This window comes from Salvelinus alpinus, chromosome 17 (assembly GCF_045679555.1).
Source record: "Salvelinus alpinus chromosome 17, SLU_Salpinus.1, whole genome shotgun sequence".
Classification (NCBI taxonomy): Eukaryota; Metazoa; Chordata; class Actinopteri; order Salmoniformes; family Salmonidae; genus Salvelinus; species Salvelinus alpinus.
In genome coordinates this window covers 47,392,045-47,409,259 of record NC_092102.1, presented here as the reverse complement: position 1 = coordinate 47,409,259, position 17,215 = coordinate 47,392,045, and the positions used below count along the sequence as shown (strand labels likewise).

Here is a 17,215-nt window from a genome sequence, read left to right as displayed (position 1 = left end):
ATATGCAGGCCTCAGTGTTAAGGATGGCTATAGAAGATAGTAATTGAAGTAAACTGATATGTCTGATTCAATATGCAATAAACCTGTTTAAGAGTCAAGACTCAGAGTGAAGTTCAATTGTTTAACACCAAAGACGCAACAGTGGAATACGTGTCTCTGGAGTGGAGAAGCACTCTTTCATAAAGCAGCAAAACTCCTCCCACGTCCATAAAATGATGTGCGTCAGTAGTTTTCTATTGAAATTGACACAAACCCTTTGACCCAGATTAAGACATTGTATTGTGCTCATCATGACAAATATGTATCAACAGTTTCAACTACTCTTGGCACCACTTCCTCTTCTTTCTGATTAGCCAGAGAGCATATCGGTGGTTTCCAGTCACTACCCTAAACATGTTCATTAATGCGCAACAACACCTTTCTCTACTCATACTATACACTCTTAGAAACAAAGAATCTATCTAGAACCTAAAATGGTTCTTTAGCTGTGCCTATAGGAGAACCCTTTGAAGAACCCTTTTTGGATCCAGGTAGAACACTTTTGGTTCCAATTAGAACCCGTTTGAGTTCCATGTAGAACCCTTTACACAGAGAGTTCTACAAGTAACCCAAAAGAGTTCTATCTGCGACCACAAAGGGTTCTACTTGGAACCAAAAATGGTTCACCTATTGGGAGAGCCGGATAACCGTTTTGGAATCCATTTTTCTAAGACTGTAGTTTTGTTCATCAAAACATCCTATAAGTGTATTATTATCATACCTTTATTTCAACAAGGAACACAGACTGAGACCAAGGTCTCTTTTACAGCTGGGCCCTGCGTATACATGTTTACACATACAGTTTTGGTACAATGATTAAAAAACTAAACAAGACAAACAAAACAATCACAGATAACACAAAAAAATACAGCAACAGATTACATTTACACACAGGTTATTCCCCTAACAGCACAAGAACTTACATTACATGAAACAGTTACAAGCAATACAAAAATAACAATTCTCCAATAAATATTTAAAATGGGCAAGGGGGACAAGAGTCTCAAGTTTAAGTTTAGTCTACAAGCTAACAGCGAGTACCAGTGGTGTATGTAAAGAGTGTGAAGGAATGTATGTGTGTGTGTGTGTGTGTGTGTGTGTGTGTGTGTGTGTGTGTGTGTGTGTGTGTGTGTGTGTGTGTGTGTGTGTGTGTGTGTGTGTGTGTGTGTGTGTGTGTGTGTGTGTGTGTGTGTGTGTGTGTGTGTGTGTGTGTGTGTGTGTGTGTGTGTGTGAGTACAGTAGTGCGTGTGATTGTGTGTTTAGAGTCCACTGAGTGTACATCTAGCCTGTACTAGAGAGTCAGTGTAAAAAATAAGAATAAATACAAATAAAGTAAGGGCGTCAGTGCAAATATTCCTTCTAGCCATTGTATAAACGGTTCAGCAGTCTTATGGCTTGGGGTTAAAAGCTGTTAAGGAGCCTTTTGGTCCCAGACTTCACGCTTCGGTACAGCGTTCCATGTGGTAGCAGAGAGAACAGTCTATGTTTTGGGTGGTTGGCGTCTTTGACAATTTTTTGGGCCTTCCTTTGACACAACCTAGTATATAGGTCCTGGATGGCAGGAATCTCGGCCTCAGAGATGTACTGGGCCATACGCACTAGCCTCTGTAGCTTCCTTGCGGCCGGATGCCGAGCAGTTGCCAAACCAAGTGGTGATGCAACCAGTTTGAAATTGTTGCTACATGTAGATTGAAGTATAAACAGTAATTTCCATGTAGGCCTGAAATTGCCAGTATATAAGTAGTCAGTCCTGAGAACTTTGAGAACACGGAGAACGTTGACAACCCTTAGAACATTGACAAGACTGAGAACATTGACAACACTGACAACAGTGTGAACACTGAGAGCTCTCAAAACTCTGAGAACTCTAAGAACACTGATAACTCTGAGAACACTGTGGACTCTGATAACTCTGAGAACACGGAGAACACTGTGAACTCTGTGAACTCTGAGAACACTGAGAACACTGAGAACACTGACAACACTGAGAACACTGTGAACGCTGAGAACACTGTGAACTCTGAGAACACTGAGAACACTGTGAACGCTGAGAACACTGAGAACACTGTAAACTCTGAGAACTCTGATAACTCTGAGAACACTGAACACTGATAACACTGTGAACTCTAAGAACTCTGATAACTCTCATAACTCTGAGAACACTGAGAACTCTGATAACTCTGATAACTCTGTGAACTCTGATAACTCTGATAACTCTGAGAACACTGAACTCTGAGAACACTGTGAACTCTGATAACTCTGAGAACACTGTAAACTCTGATAACTCTGAGAACACTGTGAACTCTGTGAACTCTGATAACTCTGAGAACACTGTGAACACTGTGAACTCTGAGAACTTTGAGAACTCTGAGAACTCTGAGAACTCTGAGAACACTGAGAACACTGAGAACACTGAGAACACTGAGAACACTGAGAACACTGTGAACTCTGAGAACACTGTGAACTCTGAGAACACTGAGAACACTGTGAGTGAGAAAAAAACATGAGAGATTGAAACAATATCCCAATATGACTCCTAGACCAATTCTTGGTGTGCTGTGTCCTTCTGTCTGAGTCCTAACAACAACACACCGATAGATTACATTCTCCATGAGGCACCTGATAGTCTTAGCAGTGTTGTACATACACTATATATAGTGCATTCAGAAAGTATTCAGACCGCTTCACTTTTAACCACATTTTGTTACGTTACAGCCTTATTCTAAAATGGATTAAATTGTTTTCCCCCCCTCATCAATCTACACACAACACCATAATGACGAAGTAAAAACAGGTTTTTAGAAATGTAACCCTAACCCGAATGTATAAAAAAAAAAAAATGAAACATCACATTTACAGACCCTTTACTCAGTACTTTGTTGAAGCACCTTTGGAAGCGATTACAGCCTCGAGTCTTCTTGGGTATGACGCCAAAAGCCTGGCACACCTGTATTTGGGGAGTAGTGAATTTCAAGCACATATTCAACCATAATGACCAGGGAGGTTTTCTAATGCCTCTCAAGGAAGGACCCTGATTGGGAGTGGTGTAAACAATAAAAAATAAAGCAGATGCTGAATATCCCTTTGAGCTTTGGATGGTGTATCAATACACACAGTCACTACAAAGATACAGGCGTCCTTCCTAACTCAAGGTAACTGCTCAGGGATTTCACCATGAAGCCAATGGTGACTTTATAACAGTTACAGAGTTTAATGGTTGTGATATGAGAAAACTGAGAATGGATCAACAACATTGTAGTTTACTCCACAATACCAAAATAATTGACAGAGTGAAAAGAAGGAAGCCTGTACAGAATACTAATATTCCAAAACATACATCATGTTTGCAACAAGGCATTAAAGTGATACTGCAAAAAATGTTGCAAAAAAATGATCGTTTTGTTCTGAATACAAAGTGTTATGTTTGGGTCAAATCCAATACATCCCTAATATCCCTCTTCATATTTTCAATCATAGTGGTGGTTGCATCATGTTATGTGTATACTTGTCATCGGCAAGGACTAGGGAGTTTTTTAGGATAAAAAATTAATTAAAAAAAATTAATTAATTAAATTATACAGCTATAAGCACAGGCAAAATCCTAGAGGAAAACCTGGTTCAGTCTGCTTTCCAACAGACACTGGGAGATGAATTCACCTTTCTTCAGGACAATAACCTAAAACACAAGTCCAAATCGACACTGGAGTTGCTTACCGTGACAACATTGAATGTCACAGCTTAAAAATCATTGGCAAGACTTGAAAATGGATGTCTAGCAATGATCAATGATCAACAATCAACTTAACAGGGCTTGAAGAATGTTTAAAAAATAATGGGCAAATATTGTACAATCCAGGTGTGCTAAGCTCTTAGAGACTTACCCAGAAAGACAGCTGTAATCACCGCCAAAGGAGCCTCTACAAAGAATTGACTTAAAAACCTCTTAGGGCTAGGGGGCAGTGTTCAGAAGTTCGGATAAATTACGTGCTCAAAGTAAACTGCCTGTTACTCAGGCCCAGAGGCTAGGATATGCATATAATTGGTAGCATTGGATAGAAAACACTCTGGAGTTTCTAAAACTGTATGTCTGTGAGTATAACAGAACTGATATTGCAGGCAAAAACCCAAGGAAAATCATCCAGATTCTTTTTTTTTAGGTCACTGTCCATTTCAACACCTGTCTGTTGGATATACAAATAAATAGCTTCCAGATTGCAGTTCCTATGGCTTCCACTAGACGTCAACAGTCTTTAGAAAGGGTTTCAGGCTTGTTTTTTGAAAAATGATTTAGTAGTTGTAGTTTTTCAAGGTGGCTCTCATTTTGACTGTAGTCTTGTGGCACGCGTTGATGAGGGTGCACACCTCGTTATTTATCTCCGGTATTGAACATACTACATTCCATCTTAAATTGTATCATTTATTTACATATTAGGGTACCTGAGGATTGATTAGAAACATTGTTTGACTTGTTTGGACGAAGTTTATTGGTAACTTTTGGGATTCCTTTGTATGCATGTTGAACTAGTGGAACGGGTGGATTACTGAATCAAACGCGGCAACTAAACTGACTTTTTTGGGATATAAAGAAGGACTTTATTGAACAAAACAACCATTTGTTGTGTAGCTGAGACACTTGGGATTGCAAACCGAGAAAGATCTTCAAAGGTAAGGGATTTATTTTATCGCAATTTCTGACTACTGTGACCCCTCTGCTGGTTTGGAAAATGTTTTTAATGCTTTTCTATGCTGGGCGCTGTCCTCAGACAATCGCATGGTATGCTTTCGCCGTGAAGCCTTTTTGAAATCTGACAACGCGGTTGGATTAACAAGAAGTTAAGCTTTTAAATGATGTAGGCACTTGTATGTTCATGAATGTGTAATATTACAATTTTGTAATTTGAATTTGGCGCACTCCAGCTTCACTGTATGTTGTCGATTTTGATCCCGAGTTGGGTAAGAACATGGTCCATCTTGTTGAGGTGATGTGAACAAGTCTCACTTCTCATGAGAACGTCGTCCACATAGATTATCGTCCCCCTGGATGCTGCATCTGGCATTGCCTTGTGCAGGAAGATGTTGAGTTCTCATACACAAACGGGCAACAATTGAATGTGAAGAGCTTGTTCGAGAACGAGAAATCCAACTTGTGTTGGTCACGAGGGTCGACTGTCATGGTCCAGAAACTGTTTGCCACGTCGACGGTGGAGAAGTACTTGGCGTTTGCCACCTTTGGCAATTCTTGGTCGAGCTGTGGCATTGGCCAACAAGACAACATGACCAGTTTGTTGAGTTGTCTATGGTCAACGGTAAGACGCCATTTACCCGTTGGTTTCAGAACAGGCCACACGTGAGCATTGTACGTACTGTTACATTCCTTGATTATCCGTTTAGCTAATAGGGAGTCGATAGTCTCTTGTACCCCTGTGTATGATGCGAGCGGAATTTTGTATTGTCTCACAAACGTAGGAGATGTTCCGGGTGGCGTAGGAATACGCACCACATGAATGCCCATTACACCGCAATCCAGCGAGTCTGTCGACCAGATCTCACTGTGTTTGTTAACCAATTCTCTCAACTGATGTCTTTCCATGTCATTGACAAGACCGTCAGCCTCCGACAGTAGTAGCTGAAAGGTTATCCTACCTTGTTTGCAAAAACTGTATATAGACTTTTTCTATTGTATTATTGACTCTATGTTGTTTATTCCATGTGTAACTCTGTGTTGTTGTTTGTGTAAGTGGATCTAGCGGTTAGTTCCAACAGCGGGTTGCCATTGATAGTTAGCCCCAAGCCGAATAGTTGCGGGGAGAGGGATGGAAGAACGGAGTGGTGCCTTCCATCCGGTATCCGGGCGCCAGGTTCAGTCTTACAGAAACCTCTGTGGTTCTTGCCTAGAATCACCATGACGGACTCAGTTATCACCTTGCAAGCTTCATGAATAGTCTGCCCGGATGCCATTCGCACCGGTTCGAAAGACAAGGCATGTTGGTCTGGCTGCGCCAAAGACCGAAGAACTTGGTGCATGGTATCGAGTTTAACACCCAATCTTACCAACATTTCTGCTCCCACATAGAATGTATGTGGGAGGTCCACGACAACCAGTTGGTAGTGAGATACTTCCTTGTTTCCAATGCAGATTGATAGCGCACACACCCCTATAGCGGTGAGTATCGTCTGGGGAGTCGTTCCCAGTGGAAATCGGAATGTTTTCGGCACAAGTGGATTGCAGTTAGCCGTTTTCGAAATTGCGTTGAATATTTACATACTGAATGCAGATTTTTCCAACCAGGTTGCCAGTATGGCATCCTCAACCATAGTGCCGTTTAGGCACACAGCCCTTATCAGAGGAGGGCGGTAAGTGTCAGCTGGTGAATCACCCAAGCCACACAGGAAAATCTCATGTTCAGTTAAGTTCCTAGTTGAACTTTTCACCTTGTCATTTGCCACCAATGGCGGACTCATGACCAAGTTCATCGGGTTTGCGTCAGATGCTGACATCGAACCCACGTCGAACCCGCAAGGGGTATACTCCCTCTCCCCCTCTAAAGTACTCCACGTCGCCGGTCTACTAACCACCATTCCTGGCAAACATCATTACGGACACCTGGACTTCCTCATTGCGCACACCTGTACGTGTTTGCTTTAACATCTCCAGTTAACTGATAATGTCATAATTTAATATGGACTTCAGGTGTCCCTGATGTTCAATTTCCAACACACACATTTGTCATGATTAGCACAATAAAAATGTGTTAATCAGGGTGAAAGAAACCCCACTGGTGTTCCCAGCCAGAGCTTCACTGTTGGACCACCACGGAGAAATCAACCATAAGTTTGTGATGCCAGAATTGAGGTGGAAATTCACCACTAAGGACTCAAAGTAAACTCAAAGTAAATGAAGCAATCTTTATTTGTTTAATGTACGGAGAGGTTTACAAACCTTGGTATAGGTCTACTGAAGCTCTGAAGGGGCAAAGCAACAAGGTTTTTAGAAATGTAGGTATGATTTAGGGGTTGTTCCTGCATGCGGCTGGCTGTTATCATTCAGGCTCAGTCCCCAAAGAAATTGAGCAAAGTCTCATATTTTAACTTCCAGAAAATGTTCTGGGCATTCTGACAATTCATCTGAGGGGGAGGTTATGACCGTGTCCCTTTGTGTATTTATCCAGTCACCTTCACGAATCATGATAAACAGAACAGAGAATGCATACAGCTTGTACAATTCACTGCTGTCTTCAGTATAAGACATTTTCCACCACATAGGCTTTAAACTTGTAGAATGTTTTGATGAAAAAAACTACAGTCTCAGAAAAAAGGAATCCAAAATGGTTATCAGGATCTCCCCATAAGAGAACCATTTTTGGTTCCAAATAGAACTCTTTGTGGTTTCAGGTAGAACTCTTTGGGTTCCTTGCAGAACTCGACATGGAACTCAAAAGGTTTCTACCTGGAACCAAAAAGAGTTCTTCAAAGGGTTCTCCTATGGGGACAGCCAAAGAACCATTTTAGGTTCTAGATATCCCCTTTCTTCTTAGAGTGTATAGTATGAGTAGAGAAAGGTGTTGTTGCATTTGAGCATGTTTTGGCAAGTGACTGGAAACCACCAATATGTGTCGCCACTTCCAGCAAGAAGAGGAAGTGTTGCCAGGAGTGGTTACAACTGTTGATACAAGTTTGTCATGATTAGCACAATACAATGTCTTAATCAGGGTCAAAGGGTTTGTGTCAATTTCAATAGAAAACTACTGATGCACATCATTGTATTGACGTGGGGGGAGTTTTGCTGCTTTATAAGAGAGTGCTTCTCCACTCCAGAGACACGTATCCACTGATGCATCTTTGATGTTAAACAACTGAACTTCACTCGGAATCTCGGAACCAATCAGTTTTCTTCCATCAAGATCTTCTATAGTCATCCTTAACACTGAGGACTGCATAACATTGTACGTAAGTACACAATGTCCCGAAATAACTCATCTTGCTATATGAGGAATATTTGAGAGCTATATATTTATTTTGACCAACTTATTAACAAAACATTTCAGGGAACAAATGCTTCCTATACTCTGAAACAGTTCCTACATCAGTTATAAAGTTTAGCTGAACAAGCATGGTATGGGCTTGTTGTCCCCCAATATTAAATTTGGGAGGGGACTACGGATCTGTCTCTGTCTGTCCGTCTGTATGTTTGTTTGTATGTTAGTAAAACAATATATCTCTGAGAGCACTGGGCTGATTTTGACAAAACTTGGGTGAATGATTCGTCTTGCCATAGAGATCCAACATTTACAAAATTACACTGATTTGCCAATGTGGGAGCTATGGCAATTAACTGCAATTTGTTAGTCACATGCAATATCTAAATTGGCCCAAATCAAATCAAATCAAATGTTATTTGTCAGATGCGCAGGTGTCACCTTACAGTGAAATGCTTACTTACGAGCCCTTAACCAACAATGCAGTTTTAAGAAAATACCCCCCAAATAAAATTTTTAAAAAGTAATAGATAAGAATAACAAATAATAGCAGCAGCATAATGTAAAAACAAACAAAATAGCTTGGTTGGTTGATAGCCGATAAGACGGCAGCCCTTCCCTCTGTCACCATCGTGAAATAAATAGGGGATACTGCATCATTCGTGGGGGACAACATGTTTACTGTTGCCTTGTTTTCACATGGTTGACTTTGGCCTCCTATTGTTCTGTTTTGAATTCAAAAGTGGGATGTTAGTATGATGTTTAATGTGAGGTGAGTAGACTGTTGAGTGTAGTGTTTTACATCAAGCTGTCTCTTCATCTTGAATACACTGATTGACACATCTGGCATTGGGTACTGAAATGTCAGGTTCCAAATTATTGAACTGCAGGGAAAGGTGAACTGAGAGAGGAAGTTCTTCATGCCAGCAATTTTGCTCTGTTAAAGCTGCAGCAGGTCAGTCTGTAGAAAGCAGACTTTGCTAGCAATAGTCCATCAAGTTAACTGGAAAGTTGACGATTTTCAAAGTAGGTGACTGGTGCTATCTCGACAAAAAACAGACTTTGTTCAGTCACTTCACCAACTTCATTATCCTTAATTTAAATGTAATGCATAAACAGGCATGTTACCAACAAACAAAAAAAATTCTGGCTCCAACTTCTGCTCCTCTGTGTGCAGCGATAGACCCTGTCGCAGCTGAACAGGAGGGGAGGGACTCAACTCTCTCACACACTCTCGTTCGCTTTCTGTGCCTTCTGCCTGCAGACATAAATGTTAATAAATCCCAAATAATGAAGTTGATATAATTCCTCACGTATATTTATCTGTTTAAATCAAATTATTTGTGCACATTAGGTACCTCCCTACTAGGGACATGATTGGCTGGAATGATATTTCAGAGTGATTGCAGAGTGAAGGGCAGTCAAAGAAGCTGGATCTACTCTCAGAATATTTTACATACTGATAGCTGACAGTGTGTGATGACAATTTCACCAAATTTAAAAATAAATCTGACCTAATGCAGCTTTAAAATGGAAGCTTACTTGAATTAAATTAGAGAATCTATTTCCATCTTTGAATCTGAGGCCTGCATACGTGTTGTATGTTAGTAAAAACAAATCTTAACAACTCATCTTGCTAAGTGGGGAACAAAAAAGATGAACTAATGTTGATTTGACTACTAATTAACTGCACATTTCATGGAACAAATGCTTCCTAAATGATGAAACAGTTGACTTACTGGTCATTATTTGTAGTTCATCAGTATATATGACATGATTTTTTTCTACTCACATTGTTCACTTTGGCCTACTATTGTTTTTGTTTTCACATGGTGGATGTTGGCCTGCTCTGCTGATCCTGTGTAATATATGTTCAGGTCAGTGACTAAACACAGGTTTCTCTAGCTATTCATATTTCTTGTTGCATGTTCATTTTGTATTTATACTATATTATCACAATGATTAATTTGACTCAGATATGCAGATGTGGTATGACAGTATGATGTTTAGTTGTTCCTATATAGTAGACTGTTGAGTCTAGTGCTTTATACCAAACTTTCCTTTTCATCTTGATTTGACTAACACAACTAGTATTTCATACTGAAATGACAGATTCTAAATGTTTAAACTGCAGGTAAAGGTGAACTGCACTGCAGCTCTAACATGTGTAAAGCGTTTATGGGCTTCTGTCTACACTTTCTACCAGGCAATATGGAGAAGAGCAGGCGCTACCTTGTGATCATAGATATTCATATTTAGGGTCTTAAAGGACATGGTTCAAGAATAGGGCAATACAAATCATGACTACACTACCAATGATGCAGCTGCTTGCACACTACAGAGTAGCATCACATGCCGGTAAAAGAAAATACTTTACCTTTCTGAAACCATTTGAAATCGAGGTAAAGTTTGTATCTACATTCAGTAATGAAGTTTGAATGATTCAGGTATTAGGTGTTACTTGACTAAACCTGAGGGTTAGTTTTAATTGGACAGGTACTTTAAAAGGTTGACAGACCCTGTTCTATATTAGACATTGTCAAAATATATTAGTACATACCTGTAAATACTGCAGCCTGTGTTAATGGATATTGTACTATATTATAATATATTAATACATACCTGTGAATACTGCAGCCTTCTTAAAGAATATTGTTCTATATTAAGGAATATTGTTCTATATTGAGTCATGTCAATCTTTATTCTTTCAGATATTTCAAAACAGCAACTTTTTTTGGAAAGGTGAATTTCAGCACCATAAACACCTCATATCCTGATGTAGAATCTATTACATTCATACTCATCATTATAGGGCAGGTTATCATATTCTGATGAGCATCTATTACAATCATACTCATCATTATAGGGCAGGTTATCATATTCTGATGAGCATCTATTACATTCATACTCATCATTATAGGGCAGGTTATCATATTCTGATGAGCATCTATTACATTCATACTCATCATCATAGGGCAGGTTATCATATTCTGATGTAGAATCTATTACATTCATACTCATCATTATAGGGCAGGTTATCATATTCTGATGAGCATCTATTACATTCATACTCATCATTATAGGGCAGGTTATCATATTCTGATGAGCATCTATTACATTCATACTCATCATTATAGGGCAGGTTATCATATTCTGATGTAGAATCTATTACATTCATACTCATCATTATAGGGCAGGTTATCATATTCTGATGAGCATCTATTACATTCATACTCATCATTATAGGGCAAGTTATCATATTCTGATGAGCATCTATTACATTCATACTCATCATTATAGGGCAGGTTATCATATTCTGATGTAGAATCTATTACATTCATACTCATCATTATAGGGCAGGTTATCATATTCTGATGTAGAATCTATTACATTCATACTCATCATTATAGGGCAGGTTATCATATTCTGATGTAGAATCTATTACATTCATACTCATCATTATAGGGCAGGTTATCATATTCTGATGTAGAATCTATTACATTCATAATCATCATTATAGGGCATGTTATCATATACTGATGAGCATCTATTACAATCATACTCATCATTACAGGGCAGGTTATTATATTCTGATGTAGAATCTATTACATTCATAATCATCATTATAGGGCAGGTTATCATATTCTGATGTAGAATCTATTACATTCATAATCATCATTATAGGGCAGGTTATCATATTCTGATGAGCATCTATTACAATCATACTCATCAATATAGGGCAGGTTATCATATTCTGATGAGCATCTATTACAATCATACTCATCATTATAGGGCAGGTTATCATATTCTGATGTAGCATCTATTACATTCATACTCATCATTATAGGTCAGGTTATCATATTCTGATGTAGCATCTATAAAATGTGTAGTCATCACTATTCATGAGTATTCGTAATTATAGCAACATATGAAATAATTGTATAAGTGCATAGAGACGTGCTCACTTACACAACAATATGTTTCATTACATATAAGTCACCAAGTTGATCAGGAAGAAACAGCAGGAGGTAGAGTGGGGAGGTGCTGGGAGTAGGAGAGGGACTCCATGGTGTTGATCAGGAAGAAACAGCAGGAGGTAGAGTGGGGAGGTGCTGGGAGTAGGAGAGGGACTCCATGGTGTTGATCAGGAAGAAACAGCAGGAGGTAGAGTGGGGAGGTGCTGGGAGTAGGAGAGGGACTCCATGGTGTTGATCAGGAAGAAACAGCAGGAGGTAGAGTGGGGAGGTGCTGGGAGTAGGAGAGGGACTCCATGGTGTTGATCAGGAAGAAACAGCAGGAGGTAGAGTGGGGAGGTGCTGGGAGTAGGAGAGGGACTCCATGGTGTTGATCAGGAAGAAACAGCAGGAGGTAGAGTGGGGAGGTGCTGGGAGTAGGAGAGGGACTCCATGGTGTTGATCAGGAAGAAACAGCAGGAGGTAGAGTGGGGAGGTGCTGGGAGTAGGAGAGGGACTCCATGGTGTTGATCAGGAAGAAACAGCAGGAGGTAGAGTGGGGAGGTGCTGGGAGTAGGAGAGGGACTCCATGGTGTTGATCAGGAAGAAACAGCAGGAGGTAGAGTGGGGAGGTGCTGGGAGTAGGAGAGGGACTCCATGGTGTTGATCAGGAAGAAACAGCAGGAGGTAGAGTGGGGGGGTGCTGGGAGTAGGAGAGGGACTCCATGGTGTTGATCAGGAAGAAACAGCAGGAGGTAGAATGGGGAGGTGCTGGGAGTAGGAGAGGGACTCCATGGTGTTGCTCAGGAAGAAACAGCAGGAGGTAGAGTGGGGAGGTGCTGGGAGTAGGAGAGGGACTCCATGGTGTTGATCAGGAAGAAACAGCAGGAGGTAGAGTGGGGAGGTGCTGGGAGTAGGAGAGGGACTCCATGGTGTTGATCAGGAAGAAACAGCAGGAGGTAGAGTGGGGAGGTGCTGGGAGTAGGAGAGGGACTCCATGGTGTTGATCAGGAACAAACAGCAGGAGGTAGAGTGGGGAGGTGCTGGGAGTAGGAGAGGGACTCCATGGTGTTGATCAGGAAGAAACAGCAGGAGGTAGAGTGGGGAGGTGCTGGGAGTAGGAGAGGGACTCCATGGTGACTCCGATTCCTAGCTGAGGAGGAAGGAATGGGTGTGATAGATTCCAGACGAATAGAGATGTACAAATCAGAGGAGGGTGGAGGACAAGGAGGAGTTAGGATTAATTTAAGAACGTGTCATTCTCAGTGACCAGAGGATTGTGCAACGATTTACTCACCCTAGACCAGAGCTACCGTCCTGTATTTTTTCATTACAATCCCAATCTAGTCCACCTGATTCTAATAATTAACTGTTTGGTATACTGAATCAGGTTAGTTACAACTGGGGCTGGAGTGAAAACCTACAGGAGGGTAGCTCTCCAGGAACATGGTTAGAGAGCCCTGCCCTAGACTGATGTGTTGCTCGACCTCTAGTTCCAACCATGAGTCATTATATCCCTTGGTTATTGTTTGATCCTTTCATCTTGTTCTTTAATTTACTTTTGGTGCTTCGAATGTATGAATCAGATCTGAGTTTGAGTTAGAGGTTTCTTAAATGTATCTGTACAAATTTGTATTTCAGGTTACGTGACGCACACACACACTCAACATGGCAACCACACTGCATTTGATCGGTGGTGGAGGAGGCAGTTCATTTGAATTCCACGGCATGGACAACGGTGCCACCCTCAAGAAGATTGGAGTGGCGGTGGAAGGCTGGCAGATCAAAGCTGTGCGGGCGGAGCTGACCGACGGGCGCGTTGCGACCTTTGGAAATTCGCACACTTTCAGTGAGTTTGAGTTTGAACTCGGCGAGCGCATCACCAAGCTGTCGCTGTGGGGTAACGGCGCCGGCACACGTCTGGGTGCCATCAAGTTCACAACGAGTAAGAACCGGCAGTTTTTTGAAAAAATGACCAGCTGGCCACTGAAGACTGAGTACACCATAGATGTGGGGTCCGGAATCTGCCTGGGGCTGCAGGGCAGGTCTGGCTCGGACATCGACTGCATGGGCTTCCTCTTCATCAACACCGTCAAGTCGTCCGTGCTGACCGACATGGAGTATCCCACCCTGTCCCTCTTCAAACCCCAGGTGTGTGTAGACGGCTCAGGAAAACTCTACCGATGCTCTAACATTAAGGGGGCTGTCCACTTTAAAACATATAATCCAAAATGGGGGTCGATATTCATCAGGCATCTCATTTCTAGGACAGTCACACACACATACAGACACATTAGTTATTATTGTTGGCTTTCTAAAAATCTATTGATCAGTTCCTCACTGATGATTAGTTCTAAAATTGTCTTTGTCTTGTCTGAACAATTTGTATCTTTGTGTGTGTGTTGATTTTAGGTGACCCCAGAATATGTGAAATCCGTGTCCCACCACAATGACACCTCATTGGTTCAAGAAGAGTCCATTACATACAGCAAGACCCTGACCAAGACTTCCTCCTGGTCCGTCAGGAACAAGATAGAATCCACATTGAATGTGTCGGTCAAAGCAGGGATCCCGGATCTGGTCGAGGTGTCATCAGGGTTCAGCTTGACCGTAGGAGTGGAGCAATCCACCAGCCTGCAGAAGACAGAGACCATAACAGAATCAGATACCATCAACCTGAAGATCCCGCCAGGGAAGACCATGGATGTTGAGATCACAGTGGGGAGAGCAAATATCGACCTCGACTACAGGGCCACAGTGAAAGTCACCTGCATGAATGGCAGTCAGCTGGTCTTCCCATCCAACGGCATCTACACTGGTGTGACTTACACTTCAGCGAGGGTATCCACAAAGGAGAGATGAGACAAGTGTATGACATCATGAATAATATGCACAGTGATAGAATGTGACACCATGACTAATTCTTTGTGTGCCTTCTCTGTTATTATGATAATCTTTGAGTGATTCTGATTGAACCCAGTTGATTCAGCTCTTCTGTTATTATGATAATCTTTGAGTGATTCTGATTGAACCCAGTTGATTCAGCTCTTCTGTTATTATGATAATCTTTGAGTGATTCTTATTGAACCCAGTTGATTCAGCTCTTCTGTCTCAGCAGAGGGTATAACAACAGATGTGTGATTCCTACAATCCGTTGCCTTTTGTGTCCAATTACATTTTAACACATGTGTTGTGTGAATTATTGAACAACATTCACTATAGAACAATGTTATGTAACTATAATTCATTTCATTTATAATAAACCATTTGTCTGGAGTGTCAGTAAGCTTCCGCCCTATCCCCAGTTAAGTTTATTCATCTTCCATTGGATATGCTATTCATAAAATTCACAAATATTGTAATTATCATTCCAATATTTTGATGATCATTACATTGAGTTGTAATCTTTCTAACTAATTGTTAGTCGTGATTCATTTATTATTTAATTTAAGAATCATCTAATGTGTTTGTTAGCACACATGCAGTCACACTCACACACGCACAGAGTTTTTACCTCTGGTTGCACATTTAACATGCTGGTAGAAATGAGGTAGAATGGATTTAAGTTATCCTGCATTGAGGTCCCCGGCCACTAGGAGCGCCGCCTCTGGATGAGCATTTTCCTGTTTGCTTATGGCCTTATACAGCTCATTGAGTGCGTGTTAGTGTGAGCATCGGTTTGTGGTGGTAAATAGACAAGTACTAAGAATATAGACTAAAAACTATCTTCGGCCTGACAGTAGAGAAAATAGATGATCATTATAAGAGGGTAAAGGTAATGGGCTATATTTCACATACTTCCTACACATCACATCACCTGCTGGAGGCACAGACAGATAGCTGTAAATGGACCAGTAAAGATGTAATTATATAGCTCTATGGTAAAACTTTGGAAAACCTCAGACATGAAAAGACAAAAAAATATAATTTCATTGAACCCTGAAGATAGTTTTGGTGTAACTCCTGGTGAGATTTTTACAGAGAGAGAGAGACAGACACACATGGACACTACAGGTCAAAGAGGGAGTGCTGATCTGGCAGAGCCCGACATGCCCCAACATCAACATAACAATAAACACTAGTCTCCTAGTCGATACTTTCAACCCCACTTCACCCCAAAATAACTGGAAATATTCACTTTCATCCTCTGATCTTCATACCAAACTATTTTTATTTTATTTTACTAGGCAAGTCAGTTAAGAACAAATTCTTATTTTCAATGATGGCCTAGGAACAGTGGGTTAACTGCCTGTTCAGGGGCAGAACGACAGATTTGTACCTTGTCAGCTCGGGGATTTGAACTTGCAACCTTTCGGTTACTAGTCCAACGCTCTAACCACTAGGCTACCCTGCCGCGTGTGAGAAACAGACACACACACACACACACACACACAGACACACACGTTTGTTATCAGCATTCTGAGCTATAGGGAATAGAACCAAGATATAACACATATCCTGTTTACACATGGATGCTAAACATGTGTTTACTCTTTGCCTGCCATATGTGAAATCTAAAATCAGTCACAGAGGGGAGGGGTTAGAGTGGTTGTGGATCCCATGGACACCTAATAATCTGCGTGCTCCAGGGCCGGAGAGAAAAAACAGAGAACTAATGGATTAGATACTAAAATAGGGCCGCTGTTTGTTTTAATCAGTCTGGTGACACAGGGAGCTTTTGAAAGCACAGGGGGAAGAGAGTCTGGAGGGAGAGATTGAGATGGGGGAGGTCGGGGTGAATGACCCACCAAACCATGGCAGTCTGGGGGGTGGCTAGCCATGGAGAGTTCACTGCCAGCCATGGAAGCCACTCACTCAACAAGTGAGTATGAGCATAAAAGTGACTTCAACATGATAAAGGCTGACAAAGATATTTAATTTAAAAACAAACAGTTTTTAGCGGTCCAAGCTCTTAGAGGTTAGAATTATGTGTTTGCTGAAACGTCTTCCAAGGCAGAGAGAAGGTGGCCAACACAATTTTCCCATTTGCAGCTGCTTTCTATTCTACAATGTGTACCTTTTTTTATTCAATCACTTCAGTACCCCGACCTCTTTCTCCTTCTCTGGAGCGAGAGTTCTCACAGCATATTATTTTCTCTGGCGAAGTCACTTAGTATGATTCACTTAGGTTCTGAGTTGTGGCTGTGTCATAGCTGTGTGATTACAGTGTGTCAGAGTTCCTTTAATCGCTCCTTTCTCAGAACTGTGCAGGGACCTGTGGATTTAAGGGCTCAACTCTCTCCACAG

At 41.2% G+C, this 17,215-nt stretch overlaps 5 protein-coding genes across 8 annotated transcripts in view; 3 read left to right on the top strand and 2 right to left on the bottom strand.

The window, feature by feature from the left end:
* The window catches only part of LOC139543070 (aerolysin-like protein), a 103,780-nt gene that overhangs the window by 23,805 nt on the left and 62,760 nt on the right, over positions 1 to 17,215 (top strand). The gene's annotated exons all lie outside the window — the stretch shown is intronic.
* Positions 1 to 17,215, bottom strand: part of LOC139543075 (aerolysin-like protein) — a 126,176-nt gene that overhangs the window by 90,496 nt on the left and 18,465 nt on the right. The gene's annotated exons all lie outside the window — the stretch shown is intronic.
* Positions 1 to 17,215, bottom strand: part of LOC139543072 (aerolysin-like protein) — a 37,862-nt gene that overhangs the window by 3,047 nt on the left and 17,600 nt on the right. The window lies entirely within an intron of this gene.
* On the top strand, positions 1,595 to 5,786 carry LOC139541887 (uncharacterized protein DDB_G0287625-like). Its single transcript, XM_071346770.1, has 5 exons — positions 1,595 to 1,723; positions 1,831 to 2,106; positions 2,277 to 2,525; positions 5,109 to 5,345; positions 5,778 to 5,786. Exons 1-5 carry the CDS (start codon positions 1,595 to 1,597, stop codon positions 5,784 to 5,786), a joined length of 900 nt encoding a protein of 299 aa, XP_071202871.1.
* On the top strand, positions 7,610 to 15,250 carry LOC139543071 (aerolysin-like protein). Of its 4 annotated transcripts, none has more exons than XM_071349208.1 (4): positions 7,808 to 7,982; positions 10,727 to 10,757; positions 13,610 to 14,119; positions 14,381 to 15,250. In XM_071349208.1, exons 3-4 carry the CDS (start codon positions 13,637 to 13,639, stop codon positions 14,828 to 14,830), a joined length of 933 nt encoding a protein of 310 aa, XP_071205309.1. In that variant the 5' UTR covers positions 7,808 to 7,982; positions 10,727 to 10,757; positions 13,610 to 13,636; the 3' UTR covers positions 14,831 to 15,250. The 4 variants fall into 4 exon arrangements, with proteins under 4 accessions (XP_071205308.1, XP_071205306.1, XP_071205309.1 ...); XM_071349209.1 differs by having other exon boundaries at positions 7,808 to 7,986; XM_071349207.1 differs by lacking the exon at positions 10,727 to 10,757 and having other exon boundaries at positions 7,610 to 7,982.

Excerpts from the sequence above, each read along its gene's own strand:
- LOC139541887 (XM_071346770.1), top strand. The coding sequence starts at position 1,595 with ATGGCAGGAATCTCGGCCTCAGAGATGTACTGGGCCATACGCACTAGC. Across the intron at positions 2,107-2,276 it reads CTGAGAACACTGAGAACACT|AACACTGTGAACTCTGATAA; the intron begins GTAAACTCTGAG and ends CTGAACTCTGAG. Across the intron at positions 2,526-5,108 it reads CTGAGAACACTGAGAACACT|GAAGATGTTGAGTTCTCATA; the intron begins GTGAGTGAGAAA and ends TGCCTTGTGCAG.
- LOC139543071 (XM_071349207.1), top strand. The coding sequence starts at position 13,637 with ATGGCAACCACACTGCATTTGATCGGTGGTGGAGGAGGCAGTTCATTT. Across the intron at positions 14,120-14,380 it reads TGTCCCTCTTCAAACCCCAG|GTGACCCCAGAATATGTGAA; the intron begins GTGTGTGTAGAC and ends TGTTGATTTTAG.